Genomic DNA, 17,830 nt, shown 5'->3' with positions numbered 1-17,830 from the left:
ACGCGCGCGCGACCTAACTCACTTCAGCGCCGGGTTAATTCTCCAGCGCTTTCCTCCACATCGCGGGTTTTGTCAGCTCCGGTGACACTAAGAAGTGCTCAGGGAGTTGGGAATACTTCCGGGGGGGGAAGGGAACACGCACGACGCGCATCTGAGGTGTCTCACGCGCACTTGCGCGCTTCTCCCACAGAGCCGGCTTTTATGTATGAGAGTGGGGGTTCTAGTGAATCCAACTTGAGTACATGCTCTGTGGATTCAAGAGATAGAGACGCGGCTTGTGTGATGCCCTTTCGTCTACGGCCCGTCCATGGGGGGCGGGCCGGAGGACTACCCAAGGTTCGCCAGGGCTGCGGTTCTGACAGAACATTATTCGGCTTGGAGTCGCCTGGTTTTACTTCTAGGACCCACTTGGCTGGGGGGAGTAATCAGGCGGGGCTATGCGCTACAGTTTGCCCGTCAACCCCCGCGTTTTTCAGGGATTCTCTGGACGCGTATGGTGGAGCAGGAGAAACTATCCTGTTTGAGAAACGAGGTGTCTACTCTGCTGCAGAAGGAGGTCGTAGAACTGGTCCCTGCAGCCGAGATGATGACAGGGTTTTACTCCCGGTACTTCGTCGTGGCGAAGAAGACCGGGGGTTGGAGGCCCATTCTGGACCTCAGCTATTTGAACAAGTTCATAGCTACCCGCCCGTTTCGCATGTTGACGGTCAAGAAACTGCTTTCAGGTGTATGTCCAGGAGATTGGATGACATCTATCGACCTGACCGACGCGTACTTTCACATACCGATAGTCAAGAGACATCGAAAGTACTTGCGTTTCGCCCTCGAGGGTCGGGTGTTTCAGTACACTCGACTTCCGTTCGGCTACTCTCTGGCACCCAGGACCTTCACCAAGTGTGTGGAAGCGGCAGTGGAGCCTTTGAGAGTGAGTGGGGTAAGGATCTTGACCTATCTGGACGACTGGTTGATCCTTGCCAGGTCAGAGGCAGAAAGTTACGCTCACACACAGAAGGTGTTGAGCCATATTGCCACCCTGGGGTTCACAGTGAACCTCAGCAAGAGCGCTCTGACTCCAGTTCAACAGTTAGTTTACCTGGGGGTACTGTTGAACTCGGAGGAAGGATACGCGCGCCTCCCGGACGTGCGTATCCAGCCCATTCTCCGACTGACAACACAGTTGCTGGAAGCTCGGTGTCACGTGACAACAGCAGGCACTGTTATGTCCCTCCTGGGGCTCATGGCGGCAGCCCACACGGTTGTTCGGCTGGGCTTGCTGCACATGAGGGAGCTTCAGAGATGGTTTGGTCGTCTCAAGCTAGACCTCAAGCGGGAAAGAGGTCGGAAAGTGCGCCTTCCCGCTCGGGTTTTGCAGGACATCCAGTTCTGGAACTCTCACGCCAACCTCAGACGGAGAGTTCCATTGGGTTGCGTCCTTCGTTACACTCAAGTGTTCACAGACGCTTCCCTGACAGGTTGGGGAGGCACCTCGGGTCAGGCCTATGCCAGTGGGGTCTGGAGCAGTCCGGTGCTCAGACACATAAACTGGCTAGAGCTGAAGGCGATTCACAATGTCCTGCTTCACCTCTCTCCCCAACTGTCACAGTCCAACGTCCTAGTATTTTCAGACAGCTCCACCGCCGTGGCGTACGTAAATCGCCAAGGTGGAGTCAGATCCCCAGCCCTTCTGTGTGTGGCAAGGAAGATTTGGCTGTGGGCGGACTGTCACCTGCTTTCGCTCAGAGCCCAGCACGTCCCGGGCGAGCTGAATGCAGTAGCGGACAGACTGTCGAGGGGGGCCGTCCAGGACGAATGGGGTCTGTCCGAGGCAGTGGCAAGTGAGATCTGGTCTCGATTCGGTCACCCGGTTGCAGACCTCTTCGCCAGCAAGGAGAACTTCAAATGCCCTCTTTGGTTCTCCCTCAGGGCTTCGGACCGCCCCCCACTAGGCGTGGACGCTTTAGCCCATTCGAGGTGGCCGGTCGGTCTGCTGTTTGCCTTCCCTCCTCCGCGGCTCCTTCTCCCCCTGATTCGGAGGACGAGGCGGGGGGGGCTGAGGTTAATTCTAGTGGCACCAGACTCCCCGGGGGCGCTCTGGTTCCCAGAGCTGGTGCGCATGGCGGTCGGGGCCCCGTGGGCCATCCCTTGGGGCCCCGCTGCCCTGTGTCAGGCGGGGGGGGACACTGACAGCGCCCCCGGTGCTGGGCCGGCCTCTCAAGGTGTGGCTCCTGCACGGGACGAGCTGATCGGGACCCTGGACCCGGACGTTCTCCACACGCTGGAGAACGCCCGGGCCCCATCAACACGTAGGCTTTATGCCTCAAAGTGGGGGATATTCTCCCGCTGGTGTTCAGACAGGTCCTTGGACCCCAGCTCTTGTTTGGTCTCCGCTATCCTGTCTTTCCTGCAACTTTTGCTGGATAACGGGCGGACTGTGGCGACACTGAGAGTGTTCGCATCAGCCATAGCGACGAGGCATGTCGGTTTTGAGGGTGCTTCGGTTCGCGCCCACCCTTTGGTGGCGCGTTTCCTGCGGGGTGCCTGCAGGCTTCGACCTCCTGCAAGGCCTTCCAGCCCTCAGTGGGATCTCCAGTTGGTACTGGACTCTCTCACAGGGCCGACCTTCGAGCCTCTTGACCAAGTCCCACTGGATATCTTGTCTTTCAAGGTATCGCTCCTTCTGGCACTAACAACCACGAAGAGAGCAAGTGAGCTTTGTGCCCTCTCCATTAGCCCTGAGTGTCTTTCCTTTGGCGTCGAGGAGTCTTCGGTGTCTTTGCGTCCTAACCCAGCGTTCCGCCCGAAGATTCTGAGTTCCTTGTTCCGGGCGACGACCTTCACGCTGCGGGCCTTCACCCGCCGCCTCACTCGGACCCGGGTCAGGAGCGTCTCCACCTGTTGTGTCCAGTGAGGGCGTTGGCCTGTTACTTGCGGCGGGTGGCCGAGTTTAGGCGCTCTGATGCCCTTTTTGTCTGCCACGGTAGATGCCGGCGGGGAGAGGCGCTCTCCCCCCAGAGGTTCTCTCATTGGGTGAGATCGGCCATTATCCGTGCCTACCGAGCAGCGGGTGGATCCGCTCCTAGCGGTCTGAGGGCACATTCCACCCGTGGCGTGGCAGCCTCAGTGGCTCTTTTGCGGGGTGTGGCAGCAGAGGATATCTGCTCTGCTGCCTCTTGGGCGTCCACGTCTACCTTCGCTAAGGCCTATCTCCTCGACGTAACGGCGGGATCAGTAGCTCATACTGTCTTGAGCGCTGTTGTGCCCCCCTCAGGGCCCACGGCTCAAGTGGGTTTGGACCCTGGGCCGGCGGGGCCCTAGTGATGCTGCTCCAGGAGCGGCGTCCAGCTGGGGGTACATTTATCCCGTCAGGCTTCGCCTTTTGGGTAAACCCATAGCGAAGCCGTTGGAGGGCGGAGCACCAATGACGCAGAACCCCTGAGTTATCTATTATAACCTCAGGTTCTGCGAGTTGGTGCGAAGCCCTCCAACCTCTTCGCCCAGCGGCCGCCCTTCTCGCTGAGTTTTCAGTTGGAGAAAGTGCGGCGGGTGCTGCCCGCCTTTATAGGAAGGTACTGCCCCCTGCTGGGTGGCGAGTTCATTAAGCTTTCTCAGAGACGAGGCGGTGCCTCGGGGTAAACCCATAGCGAAGCCGTTGGAGGGCTTCGCACCAACTCGCAGAACCTGAGGTTATAATAGATAACTCAGGGGTTACTCCCAGGGCTAGTGTTTAGAATCGGTTACACGAGTCATTAAAAACAACATGTTAAACTCTATCAAAAAGGTGTGTTGGTGCCAGTTTCATTCATTAATGACACACGGTTGAGAGAATGTCGGACGACCCTTTGCTATCCGAGCAGTCAGAGGAAAATATATCTAAATAGTTTATACTTTTCACCTGTCATTTTTGAGTGGTCTTTATACATTTAGATAAATAGATACATTTTATTGATCGCTCTGGAGATCTCTCTAGCACCTCTGCAGCTAGAGAAGAGACCCCAGACTCTGTTATGTTCGGCTGCAAACTCTTTTTCTTTTTTTTTGGCTCGTTCGGCTCCTCGTCAAAGTAACAACATGCACGCGCACTCGGCATCAAAACAAAAACGCCTGACACCTGGTGTGTCATTAGTGTTACTACACCAACATGAATTCTGTGTGTCACACCATCTTCATCACATGCGTCTTCCTCCTTTGAGTCGTATTACACCGATCTGAGGAACTGCAAATTACGACACTTGATATTGATATTGTTCATATATCGATTGATCAAAGGTTAAGCAATACTATTTAATAGTTTAATCAATTATTTCAACATCTTAACAAAGGTCGTTTTATTCTGTTTGCTCCATCTACTACACGGAACGATCGTTTTTTTCTCTTTGTCATTGTGATTTCGGTTTAATTTTTGTGAATATGCTTTCATTTTAATTTTGCGCATTGCTTTTTGTGAATTGCAATCGTCGTTTGACCTTCAGGATCACCTTGATTCTATAGATTTTATTCTATTTATATTCTATCGTCCTTTTCTCTTCTCAGGGGGATGAAAATGCTCGGACTTAAACCTTTGAAAGTTTCCTTCAAACAGAAGATAATAACATTTGCTTCAGAGTTTGAAGGAAAAATTACTTATAGAAAAAAATATGTGTAATAATTTAAAGGCAAAAGGCGTGGATATTTAATTGCATTATTTGTACGTTAAATTAAATAAAACACTTCCAAGAAAATAGAAAGATTTAATGTATATAAAATCTCTATTGACTATACAAGGAAACAACATTACTTTTGTGACAAACGTCGTCAGTGATGATCTATTTATACACGTGTGTTCTTCCCACCTTAGGGTAGAGGGTTCATGATTTTGTGTTAAAATTCCTTGGTTTCCAGATTTCACACAATTTCCTGTTGAACAGACTTAACTACACCTGAGCCAAGTATGGCCCGAGTTGCCACATGTGTGACAGTTTAAGTTTTCCCTGAAGCTGACAAATGTTTTCTCAAGATATTTCTCAAAGAGACCAAAGTGCAGAGAATCCACAAGTTCATATTGGTGAGAAGAAAGATGATACTGAGATAAACCACTGATGGCTGACAGATACAAATTTACACTGGAGAAAAACCTTTAATCTGCCCTCAGTGTGGGAAATCCTCATCATCACAGTCAAACTTGAAGACGCATGTGAGTGGAGAACAAAAAACTCAGCTGCCTAGACTGTGGCAAGTTTTTCTAAAAGAAAGAATCTTAATGCAGCACATGAAACTTCACACCGGAAAAAAATGTGTTAAGTTGCCGTAAGTGTGGTAAGTAAGATCTTTTTATTTGTATAGCGCTTTTCAGGGCAGGGGCAAGAGGGGGCCTGACCCCCTCAAATAAATGTTGTGCCCCCTCAAACTAAACTGTCAATTAGACATGGTAAAAGGTGCTGGAGCACAATGCCCCCTCAAGATTTGTGGCTGCCCCCTCATACATGCCTGTCTAGACCCGGCCCTGGAGCTTTTCCAGACCAGGGTCACAAAGCGCTTAAACAATCAAAACAATATTCAATAAAGTATATATTTTAAAGATCAAGATAAAACTGATAACACAACAGGAGTTCCAGAAAATCAAGGAAAAGCCTGAACAAATAAAAACTTCTTAAGATGTTTCTTAAAGGAGTCAGTAGACTCCATCAAGCGCAAAGAGAGAGGAAGATCGTTTCAAAGCTTAGGAGCAACAGCCGGGAAGGATTTCTTTCCTCTGGTCCTGAACCGTGTGCGAGGAACCATCGGTAGATTCTGATCCACAGACCTCAGAGCCCGAGCTGGGGTGTAAGGCTGGATCAGATCAGAGATGTAAGGAGGAGCCTGACCATAAATAGCTCTGAAAGTAAGAACCAGAATTTCAAAGTTGATCCTGAAAGAAACTGGCAGCCAGTGAAGAGTTTTAAGGATCAGAAAAAATGTGAGTTCTTCTACTAGAGCGGGTCAGAATTCTCGCTTCAGAGTTCTGAATTAACTGCAGGCGAGACAGCTCCTTCTTGTTAAGACATGAAAACAAACTGTTACAATAGTCCAGACGAGAAGAAACAAACGCATGGATTACAAGCTCCAGATCATGTTCCGACAACATTTTCCGAAGTTTAGAGATTTTTCTCAGTTGAAGGAAACAGTTTCTGGTCAGTTTCCAGCAGTGTTGAACAAGAGACATGTCTTTGTCAAATACAACACCCAGGTTTCTCAGCCTCAGTTTGACAGACTGACCTATATGCTTTGCACATAAAGGGAACCTCAAGAGTCACATGACAACACTGGAGAAAAACCTTTCAGTTGCTTTCACTGTGGGAAACTATTTAGACTTAAGCGTACTCTGGAGAAAACTGGAGAAAAAAAATTTCTTTGCTCTTTCTAGTACAACACTGCAGAAACTGATCAGTTTCCTTCAACTGAGAAAAATCTTAGGAAAATGATTTCACAACAAGATCTGGAGCTTGTAATCCATGTGTTTGTGTCTTCTAGTTAAGACTATTGCAACAGTTTATTTTTGTGTCTAAACAAGAAGGATCTGTCTCGCCCGCAGTTGATACAAAACTCTGCAGCGAGAATTCTGACCCGCTCTAGTAGAAGAACTGACATTTCTCACATCCTTAAAACTCTTCACTGGCTGCCAGTTCTTCAGGATCAATTTAAAAATTCTGGTTCTTACTTTCAGATCTATTCATGGTCAGGCTCCTCCTTACATCAGTGATCTGATCCAGCCTTACACCCCAGCTCGGGCTCTGAGGTCTGTGGATCAGAATCTACTGATGGTTCCACGCACACGGTTCAGGACCAGAGGAGAGAAATCCTTCCAGGCTGTTGCTCCTAAGCTTTGGAACGATCTTCTTCTCCCTCTATGTTTGACGGAGTCTACTGACTCCTTCAAGAAACATCTTCAGAGATTCTTATTTGCGCAGACTTTTCCCTGATTTTCTGGGACTCCTGTGTCTTATTTTTCTTGGCCATTTAAAGCATGTATTTTAGCTGTATATTGTTTTTGATTGTTAAAGCGCTTTGTGACCCTGGTCTAGAAACATGCTATACAAACTACTTTTACTTTACTTTACTTTACTACTCTCTGTAGGAGCTCTGTTTAGTACCCAGAGTTTTTAAAGAAACACATGGAAACACTGGAGTGAAATCGTTCAGCGGCTCTATGTGTGACAAAAGTATTCTGGGTAGAAATTGACTAGAAAGAGTTCACACTGGTGAAAAACCTTACAGTTCCTCTCAGAGTGGGAAATGTTTTTCACAGCATAGCTAATCTGGTGGAACATGTGAAAATTATTTCAGAAGAAAGACCAATGCTCTCATTTTGGCAAAAGTTTAAAGCGTAAAGACAAACTGAAGCAGCACATGAGAATGCACAACGGTGCATTATAGCTATATACCTTATAGCTGTTCTGAATGTAGCAAATGTTTTTCAAGAAGCAAGTGCGTGAATGATCACATGAAAATTCACACTGGAGAAAGACCATTCGTTTGCTCACAATGTGGTGAATGTTTTAAGGCATAGAGAGGTCTTAAAAGAAAAACCTTTTGGTTGCCCTCATTGTGAAAAGTGATTTATAGGGAGAGACAGGCTAAAATTACACATAAGAGTTAACACTGGACAAAAACCTTACATCTGTTCTCGGTGTGGAAAATACTGTTCACAGCTCAGTAACTTGAAAACTCACATGAAAAACACACAACAGAAAAACATTCCAGCTGCTCATAGTGGCTTCAGTTCAGACACACGAAATACTAACTGCAAAGACACAAGATGTCGGTCCAAAATAAAAACTTTCTTCGGCGGAGTTGACGACACATTTTCTCATATGCTTCCTTTAATACGCATGACACTACATGTGTAGAACTCTTTTTACTATCAATAGACCCAGAAACTTAAAGGTTTTCTTTACTTAGCAAACACAGGAATATGGTTAATGTTTAAAAGATGTGTATGGTGGTGCTTCTTGCTATAGCACTGCAGTCACATGTGTAGATGATCAAGTTTCTGTGCATCGGACTATGCTTGAATTGGTACTACTACCCTATCAAAGCGCTAACAGATTTTTTCTTTATCTTTTTTTTAAATTCCCCTTGAAATACAGAAATATAGTTCAACAGTATGTCTGCAAGACCACTCACAAGTGTTCCCATTTTTGGATGAACTGGTAAGCTAGAGCACAAGGCTGACCATGACCCTTAGATACTTTGAACCCATGAACCAGAACTAACTAAAGGATATTCTACCCTATAAGGATCATAAAGCCCAAAACATCTTTACTGTCACATCAGTCTTGCGACTTTTTTTCCAGTCTATGTGAAGAGAGAGCTGAACCAAAAGACAAAGCTCTATTTTTTTTTTTTAGCAATATACATATTATATTAGGACATACAGTACACATATTCAAAACAGGAAAATAATAAGAACCAGAACAATAATAAGAAATAACAATAATAAAAAATAATAATATGTAATTAATTATAATGAAATAATAAGAAATAAGAACAAATAACGTAATATAACATATAATTAAAAAAATAAATCAACAGGCGTGAAACAATTATAATTACTAGTTACAAAAATTACAATGAAAAAGACATGCACTACAGAAGTGTAGAAAATAACTAATTAAAACCATCTCTTTTAAAACAGTTTAGTCTGTCTTGAAAATTATTTTTTTAGTTATAAACTGCAGTGGGATTTTAGTTAGTTTCTTAATTTAGAAGTTAAAAAAAAGATAATTCATGATAATCGCGCCACCACTATGGTCCAACCTTGAGAACTGTTGTAAATGGTGTCAGTCAAGACTTTTAGAGTTAGTTGTTGAGGAGAACAGAAGATCAAATAAAAACGGCCTATGTCTTAATGTCTTCCTGCTCCATATAGACACAAAAAAGCTGATTAAAGCTATAGTCAAAGCTATCCATGCAAGTTAACTTTTCTTTTTTTTTATCAACCATTAGCTTGTAAGAAGAGAAAAATATGGAGACGATAAATGAAAACAAGAAAATTAACACTTTTCTTTATTTACATTGACAAAAACAAGACAATGCTTTTTTTTTATTGTATTCCACACCACAAATAAGATGCTGCAGAGTCAAAATAAACCATTACCGCCGACTAACAACACACTGCTCCTCAAGCTCAAAATTTCTGTGGCTAACACTTGTTGTCGTTTTGAGCAAGACATTATTCAAGCCATCTTTACGATTTTCTTTTCAGTAGATATATTATACTCAAGATGGCTCAATGACTTAAAATGATCTCTTCTTTGTGAATTTGCATGTGTCTCTTCAGGTTCCCACTCATTGTAAAACCTTTACCACATTTTGAGCAAATGAAAGGTTTTTCACCTGTGTGACTTCTCATGTGAGTTTTCAGGCTACCACTCACTGTAAAACATTTAGCGCATTGAGTGCAGCTGAAAGGTTTTTCCCCAGTGTGTATCCTCATATGAGTCTTCAGAGTTCCACTGTCTATAAAACATTTACCACACTGAGAGCAAGTGAAAGGTTTCTCTCCAGTGTGACTTCTCATGTGCGTCTTCAAGCTCCCCCTTACTGTAAAGCATTTACCACATTGAGAGCAACTGTAAGGTTTTTCTCCAGTGTGAATTTTAAGGTGTGTTTTAAGTATCCCGCTGTCTGTAAAACATTTGCCACATAAAGAGCAACTGTAAGGTTTTTCCCCGGTGTGGATTGTCATGTGACTCTTTAGGCTGACGTTGTGTGCAAAACATTTACCACATTCAGAACAACTGAAGGGTTTTTCTCCAGTGTGAATTCTCATGTGTGTTCTCAGGTGCGCACGCTGTGTAAAAGAGTTACCACACTCTGAACAGCTGTAAGGTTTTTCTCCAGTGTGGATTCTCAGATGTTCCTTCAGGTTTTCCCTTTGTGAGAAATATTTACCACACTCAGTACAAACTAAAGTTTTTTCTCCACTGTGGACTCTCATGTGAGTCACCAGATTCATCCTGTTTTTAAAACATTTGCCACAAAGTGAACACGTCAAAGGTTCACGACAGTATCTTATGTGTTCAGTCAGTCCAGTCATAGAAAAGAAAATTCCCCCACATCCAGAGCAGATCAGTGATTTGTGATCATCGTCATCTTTCTTCTCACTGACATGAACTTTTGGATTGTTTGAGCCTGACTGAGTGTTACTGGTTTCTCTCCAGTCATCACTGTCATCAGTGTCAGGTTCAGAACACAGTGACCTCTGGTTGTCAGAGAGTAGAGATGTTTTCCAGCAGGTGGCTGGATCTGGTCCGCCACAGTCGTCTTCATCCTCTTTTCTTTTCACTTCTTCAGTCAAACTGCTTGTTTTGTCATCATCTTCACCCTTGACAATGACTGTGGTGATAAAGAAATCATCTTCTTCTTTCACTCTGTTGATATCAACTTCTTTTGTTTCCTCTTTAATGAGATGATGATCTTGTCCCTGCCGAGTCAGACCAGAGCTGCACTCCTGCTGCTCAACTTCTTCTTTAATCACCAGCACCTTCAGGACGTCTGCAGAGACACAAACACGCTTGACTCACTGAAACATTGTACTATGACTCTTGTGGATTTTGTTTACGCACCATTGTAGACACTTTCCTGACTTGAACAGCAGGCCTCGTCTACAATTGAGAAAAAAAAATGAAGAAAGTCAAAATGAGTTTAAACAGTTACAAATGCATGAGAAATGAAAAAAATAAACACAATTATTGTACCGAGTTTGACATGCGTGAAATCATTTTGAAATAAAGTGAAGATATATAGAGATCAATATCACCACTTTAATCTCTGGTCTTTCCTCTCATTTTAAACCCTGTCTCTAGTATAGGTTGAGTTATTTAGAAAACAGAGCTTACACTTTGGGCAGCTGACCAATAACCACCCGATCAATTCAGGCGTTTTCTACATCAGCTTCGAGAAGGGGGTTTTGAAGTAACGACATAATAACCGCATTTCCCATTATCATCACTATTATTTTGGTTAATTATCTTTATCATTTTAAAGTGTAGATTTGCCATGAGAGCTACCATGGATACTTTTATTGTATCTTAAGCTTTTACTGTCTTCGCTTTAGGTCTTCCACGATTTTTTCTTTTTTTCATCGGTTACTCAGTATTTGATTAAGATTCAAATGTATTTAAAAGCATGGAAAATATTTTAGCAGAAAAGTCTGAAATAACATAACCGAGCTTCGTTATATCTTTGACTTTTTTTAAATGTTATTGTTTGTTGTTTGTAATCTCAATAAAAGAAAGTAAATCATTAATATTTTTTATTTAAGTCTTCGTAATCGCACCTTGCTGTAGCGAATTATAACAAATACTGGCGCATGTTAAAAGTAATGTGGATTATAATGGTTGCTCAAAGATGGATCGAAACATAATCTGATATATCTGTCTGTCAAGATAAATTATTTCACGACCGACTTCTCTGTTCCTGTGCCTCAAATTATCATTTGATTTTGATATCAGTTAAAATGTTACTTTTCTCTTATTTTGTGACCAGAACTTCACTGTTTATTTACTTTAGTGCTTGAACAATCTTCTGTACACTAATATGACAAGGTTTCCCAGAGAGAAGCACCAAAGGAAAAATGACTGAGAGAAAAAAAGTGCTCTTATTTTGAAGAGAAAAGTATTTTGTGGATAGGGCTCTGTATGGAGTAAAAATATTTGAAACTTGAGCTGATATTGATACGTTCACTCTGATGTCAGATCCCAAACAGTTCTTTTTTTCTGTAAAAACTTTACAAGATAAAAAAAGGAATTTCACTGTATACATCTTGCAACATATTGAATATAACAAGTGTAAGTGTGTAACTGTGCACGCTTTTAATACACAGTTAAGTTTTGCACATCCAGTGTGTGTCTGCAGTGTGTGTGTGTGTGTGCACCTGGTTTCTTGGTCTCCATCTCCAGCAAGATTCTCGGTCATTCAGTCTGTCACTCATAACCGCTTATGTGGCAGAAGATGATCGTCAAAAGCAGCAGAAGAAGAAATGTCTAACTCTGAAGAACATTCACAAGATGATCTTCTAACAAAGAACTTGAAGCCGCCTCAGAGTTCTGGAAAAAGAAAATGGAGAATCCAGCTCAGACAAACACATCTGGAACATAAGACGAGCATAACAATTTTTGTTTTTTAAATTATAAACCAAAGTCAACTCAACATGACAAATGGTTACAGTAAGTAAGTTAAAATGTAATGAGTAAATATTCAGACAAAAATATAGAACAAACCAAGTGTGTGAGAAATATACTCTTGATCAAAATATAACTTTTTCTCATAAAAGAAATGCCTGGATCCGGTCAGTTTTTCAAAGTAAATCACTGCGTACAGATGACTTAACAGTCCTGCATCAGAGCAGAGATGTTGGAGAGAGTCAAGAGCTCGACTTAACTTTGTGACTGGATGCATCTGTAACATGATCAAACATGATCCGTGACAACTGTCTGCAGGAGCAACATGCTGCTGTTGTTGTTGTTTTTTTTAAACTAATGTCGATTAAAACCCGGCATGTCGCAAATACATTCATTGAATTTCACGCATCAAAATAATTTCACTCAGATGGATTTAGAAATGTATACAGGCGCCTGCACAGCCTTCAAAGGCCTGTTAGCATAGCATTAGCTTCAACATCGCAGAGTCACGACAAAGAGCAAAACCAGAATCCGTCTTGCGCGAAAGTGTTGTGCTAAACCCACGGAGTCAATGTAGGTCATTTTTTTTTTAACGAAACCAACAGAGTCCGGACATATTACTGCACCTGGCTGTAATTCTTCGTGAGGTGGTTTGTTTATAGTTTTCAGCAAACACTTCCGGTTAACAACCATCCATTTCCGGGAGGATCTGAGCGGAAACTTGCATATTGCAGAAAATAAATCAAATGTAGAAACTCTGAAACGAGTTCTTAATTTCTCTAGGTGGTTTGCAATTTGACTTACACACCCCAGCAACCGTACTAATCAATTCAGAATCGATATGAACTATTGCTTAACATAAATCTGATTTATTAGGATAACTTTTAATTAAAATTATTATATAAACACTACTGGGGTCGCTTACAGATGTCCTTATGTTTGAAGTCAAGGCGCAGTTTTTCATCTTAAACGGCAAAATAATTATTTCAAATAAAAACATTTTTAATCTTGTCAATGTCTTGTCTATATTTGTAAATCAATTTACAATTTTTGGATTAATTCATCTTAATTAATGATTACAAATGTGTGGTGAACAAAATAAATTAAATTATAAATTAATTTCAGGATCATTTTTAAACTAAATAAATAAGTCATGACTTCGTTTTTGCAATATCTGGTGTCATCTTTTTTTCTGAACAATATTTGTATTCGCATGAAAACTTCACAGTCCACCCAAAAATATATTAAACCACACTTTTGATTTTATGACGATTATCATGTGTTATAAAGGGAAAGGAAGAGGGGAATATTTAATATTGGACAAATAAATAAGTCAAAACAGGCCGCCGTCTGAGTAGGGAACGTGGATCGTTAAGAACAAGTTAACAATAAATGAATACATTAAAATTAATAAATTAATGATCAATGCGTCACAAAAAAAACACAATATTGATGTTTCGACTTTAATCAAAAAACCCTATATCATTTTACCACAAAAAAATGAATGATCAAAAGCAGGTTTCAATAAATATTTATTCAACAAAGTGTGTAAATAAATAAAATAAATAAATAATGACTGTAGCGGTGTGAACAAAGACAACAAGCTTTGCTATTGAATGCTGTTTGCTAAACATAACATATATTTAAATATTTTGTATTGTGTGCAGAAAAAAGCCTCAGGGCCTTTTATTGAGATGTCTCTTTTTCAATGCAATCATGGCGCACTGCCATACACACTGCCAAGTAAAAGTCACAAGATAAAGCTTCTGCACTGTCACAAGATAGATTTCTCTGTAGTGTGGCGTTAGTTTACACACATCTTGTGTTGTTGCCCGCAAAGTCGACAATTCCCCTCACACTCATTCTGAAATTTAACATTGGAGCATAAATATATATATATATATATATTGTAATGTGGTTTCTTTGTATAAATCTGATGAGTCAGCAGTCCTCATTCTTTTCACACATAATATCGCTAAACATAAACCAATAGCAATAACTCTGGATATGTAATATCAGCTGTTGATATTTTACTTTATCTTGCCAGGCAGTGTATAAAACTGCTTGTCTCCTAAATGAAAAGGCCAATATTTGCTCAGTAAGTAAATCGGTCCCTATGTAATAGGGTTGTCTTTAGAATGAGTTCTATTAATGTGTTTCTTCATGCTGTCTACAAGCCTATAAGATTTACCACATTGAGTGCAATTGTAAGGCTTTTCTCCAGTGTGAATTCTCTCATGTGTAGTTAAGCTGTGTCGGCGTGAAAAACGTCGACCACAATGTAAGCAGCCAAAAGGTTTTTCCCGAGTGTGAATTCGCTTGTGATTGTTCAGCACACCTCTCTGCTTAAAAGATTTACCACAAAGAGTGCAGCTAAAGGGTTTTTCTCCATTGTGAATTCTCATGTGTTGCTTTAGATTTTCCTTGTGTGCAAAACAGCGACCACATTGGGAGCAGCTTAAAGGTTTTTCTCCAGTGTGACTTCTCATGTGATAATTCAGGCTACTTCTGCGTGTAAAAGAATCACCACACTGAGAGCATATGAATGGTTTTTCCCCGGTATGATTGCCCAAGTGCTCCTTGAGGCACCATTTTTGCGTAAAAGATTTGCCACAATGGGAGCAGCCAAAGGGCTTTTCTTCGGTGTGAATCATCACATGCCTGTTGAGTTCCCCTTTCTTCGTAAATGATTTACCACAATGGGAGCAGCTAAAGGGTTTTTCTCCAGTATGACTTTTCACGTGTTGCTTTAGAGAGTCTCTATGTGCAAAACATCGTTCACATTGGGAGCAGCTGAAAGGTTTATCACCAGTGTGAGCGCTCATGTGTTTAATGAGGCACCATTTCATTGTAAAAGTTTTATCACAGTGGAAGCAGCTAAAAGGTTTTTCTCCAGTGTGAATCTTAATGTGTCTCTTGAATTCCCCTTTGTATGTAAAAGATTTACCACAATGGGAGCATGTGAAAGGTTTCTCTCCGGAGTGAATTTTCATGTGAAAATTTAGGCTGCCTTTTTGTGTAAAACAACTATCACACTGAGAGCATTTAAATGGTTTTTCTCCAATGTGAAAGCGCATATGAATCTTAAGAGCAAATCTCTTTTCAAAACCCTTTCCACAAACTGAACAAGTCAAAGTTCCAGGGCAAGATTTTAGGTGTCGGGTCAGTCCAGACTTTGAAGAAAATTTCCTCCGACATCCAGAGCAGATCAGTGATTTGTGATGATCATCATCATCATCGTCGTTGTCTTTCTTCTCACTGACATTAACTTTTGGACACTTGACAGAGTTTAAAACTGAATGAGTGTTACCGCTTTCTTTCCAGTCTTCACTGTCATCAGTGTCAGATTCAGAACACAGCGACCTCTGGCGGTCAGGGTGGAGAGATGTATCCAAGTCGCTTTCTGAGTCTGTTCCTCCACAGTTGTCTCCATCATCCTCTGTTTTAATGTGCCGAGTCAAGTTTCTTATAACTCCATCATCTTCACTCTTCATGTCAACAACGAGGGAGAAATGTGTGGCTTCTTCTTTTACTTTTTCCAAATCTTCTGTTTCTGCTTTAATGAGATGATGTTCTTGTTCTTCCTGATCTAGACAAGAGCTGATCTCCTTCTGCTCAACCTCTTCTTTGATCACCAGCCCATGCTGGACATCTGTGGAGACACAAACATTTTTGTAACCCCAAGAAGATGCATACATCACCATCTCCACCTTCACAGCAGAACAGTGCAATATTTTTTATGTCTCTCTGAGAAGTCTCTCAGCTCAAAACTCTCTTCCTTTGAGCTCTCATTTAACCGTCACTCCATCCCACTCTGCAATTGGTTGAAAACAAGCAGATGGGAGATAATGGGATAAAGAAATGTCCAATTAGTCCCCCCTAAAAAATGAACGACAAAAGAAGGGACATAGTTGTATTAATCAGAATGGCTATTTTTTGTATCTCATTAAAAAGCTCTGTTCTCAGTCTAAATAGTTTAAGGGAATATTTAAAAAAAAAAAAAAATTCCTTAACTTTAAGAGGAACATATTTATTTTTCTTAAAAGTTTTCTGATTCTGCAAATGTTTTTTTCTTATTACTCTGAAAATAATGCCAACCCTTAGTCGAAATGAAGGTGAGCAAAAAATGAGTGATTTTTGAATTAACTTGACTCAAAAATGGCAGTTTTCTCCTGAAAGTCAAACAGACTGAATAGCGCAGTTGCTAGAGAACTTGGTTCTGGACTGGGTCCTGGATTTAGATAGATATAGATAGGTAAACTGTATTAATCCCTCTGGAGATCATCTTTGGGAAATTGGTAAGTCACATTCAGAACTTTGTTCTGGATCAAAAAGGTCCTGGGTTTGATCACTGAATCAACATTCTCATTTTTATCCAGTTATTTTGGAAATGTTACTGTATTATGTTAAAATGTGAATATTTATACACAGCTATTACAGACCATATACAAATAACCATTTTTTCTTCTTCTACTACCACTTTTGTTGAGGAGACACGTCATTTACTGGTCATTTTGTTGTGAAATGCTTCAGATAAATGCATGTTTTGTTTATAATAAAGCTCGGTTTGCATACCCTGCTGTCCAGGAAAGGTATGACGTGCTCATACCTACGTTTAGGGTGCCATGTTGAGTTGAGGCATACTATATATATACTCTACTATACTATATAATATATAATGTAATTCATCCCTACTAGCTTAACTAATCGTAGAAATACAAACGTTTTACATTCTCCAGAGCAAACTCACTGGTGTCAAAAAGCAGGGTGAAGGAAACAATTGAATTTCCATGGTAAGTGGGTTTTGTCAGCAATATACTGGTTTGTTTAGTAGTTAAGTTGACCTTCGTCATGAAATTGGAAGTCGAGAGAGTAGTTAGAAGTTAGTTGTAAATCCTGTTTACAATCTTGGCAATCGAAGCAGTTTATTCAAGACTACAGCGTCAATAGTCGTTCAGTCTGAAAGCGGAAGAGAAGGAAAACGAGGTGCGTTTGTGTACCTGAGCTCATGATCTCCATCTCCAGCAAGACTCGCTGTCGTTAGAAGGAGCAGCTTTAGTTTTGTTCGGCGAGAAGGAAAAGGAGGAAAATATGAAACTATTTCCTGTTTGTCACGGAAGATCATTTCTTCTTCTGAAGTCGTTGCATGTCTTGAGCTCGGTCTGTTGCCATCTAACGGCTGAAATGTGTACGGTCAGGAATACAAACAAAAAGAATTCAGAATAACTGGTAACTGTATAATGAAATTAATAAACAACATAGTATACATCAATTACTTGCTTACTATAACTTTTTTTCCCTACATATTTATTACCGAAAGATAAAAGTCCTTCATGGCCGGGGATTATCTTCTATATTTAGCAGGATTAAATAAAAACAATTAGACTAATTGTTTTTAATTACGTGTAATGTTATATATATTTTTAAATATACGAAACAAAAAGTGTCAAATAAAATAGCTGATTAGGAACATATTTATATGTTTTATCTAGAAAAAATGAAATTATTATAATATAATTAAATCATTAAAACCTTTTTTTTTAAATCACCATATGCCCCAAATCATATATGAAGATATTCCCGCTCTTGTCATTTGGAATGTTTCAAGAATTTATTGAAGTCTCCTTTACACATTACATCATTTATTGTGTCTTCCGGAGAACTCAATAATAAAGTGCAAATAAATCACT

General features: G+C 41.3%; 1 protein-coding gene and 1 pseudogene across 3 annotated transcripts; both read right to left on the bottom strand.

Moving 5' to 3' along the window:
- Window positions 1–9,004: 9,004 nt before the first annotated feature.
- On the bottom strand, window positions 9,005–15,546 carry LOC148086554 (uncharacterized). Of its 2 annotated transcripts, none has more exons than XM_087784690.1 (4): window positions 15,451–15,546; window positions 11,894–12,065; window positions 10,584–10,622; window positions 9,005–10,512 (listed from the first exon to the last, which is right to left on the bottom strand). In XM_087784690.1, exons 2-4 carry the CDS (start codon window positions 11,910–11,912, stop codon window positions 9,245–9,247), a joined length of 1,326 nt encoding a protein of 441 aa, XP_087640816.1. In that variant the 5' UTR covers window positions 11,913–12,065; window positions 15,451–15,546; the 3' UTR covers window positions 9,005–9,244. The 2 variants fall into 2 exon arrangements, with proteins under 2 accessions (XP_087640816.1, XP_087640815.1); XM_087784689.1 differs by lacking the exon at window positions 15,451–15,546 and adding an exon at window positions 12,767–12,820.
- On the bottom strand, window positions 14,514–17,244 carry LOC148086553 (uncharacterized; annotated as a pseudogene). The gene is made up of 2 exons (XR_015710460.1): window positions 17,141–17,244; window positions 14,514–15,792 (listed from the first exon to the last, which is right to left on the bottom strand). The product of XR_015710460.1 is annotated as an uncharacterized LOC148086553 (transcript).
- Between the last annotated feature and the right edge of the window lie 586 nt (window positions 17,245–17,830).

The sequence above is a fragment of the Callionymus lyra genome, chromosome 2, assembly GCF_982586985.1.
Source record: "Callionymus lyra chromosome 2, fCalLyr1.hap1.1, whole genome shotgun sequence".
NCBI lineage: Eukaryota > Metazoa > Chordata > Actinopteri > Syngnathiformes > Callionymidae > Callionymus > Callionymus lyra.
This window is presented reverse-complemented; position numbering and strand designations above follow the sequence as displayed.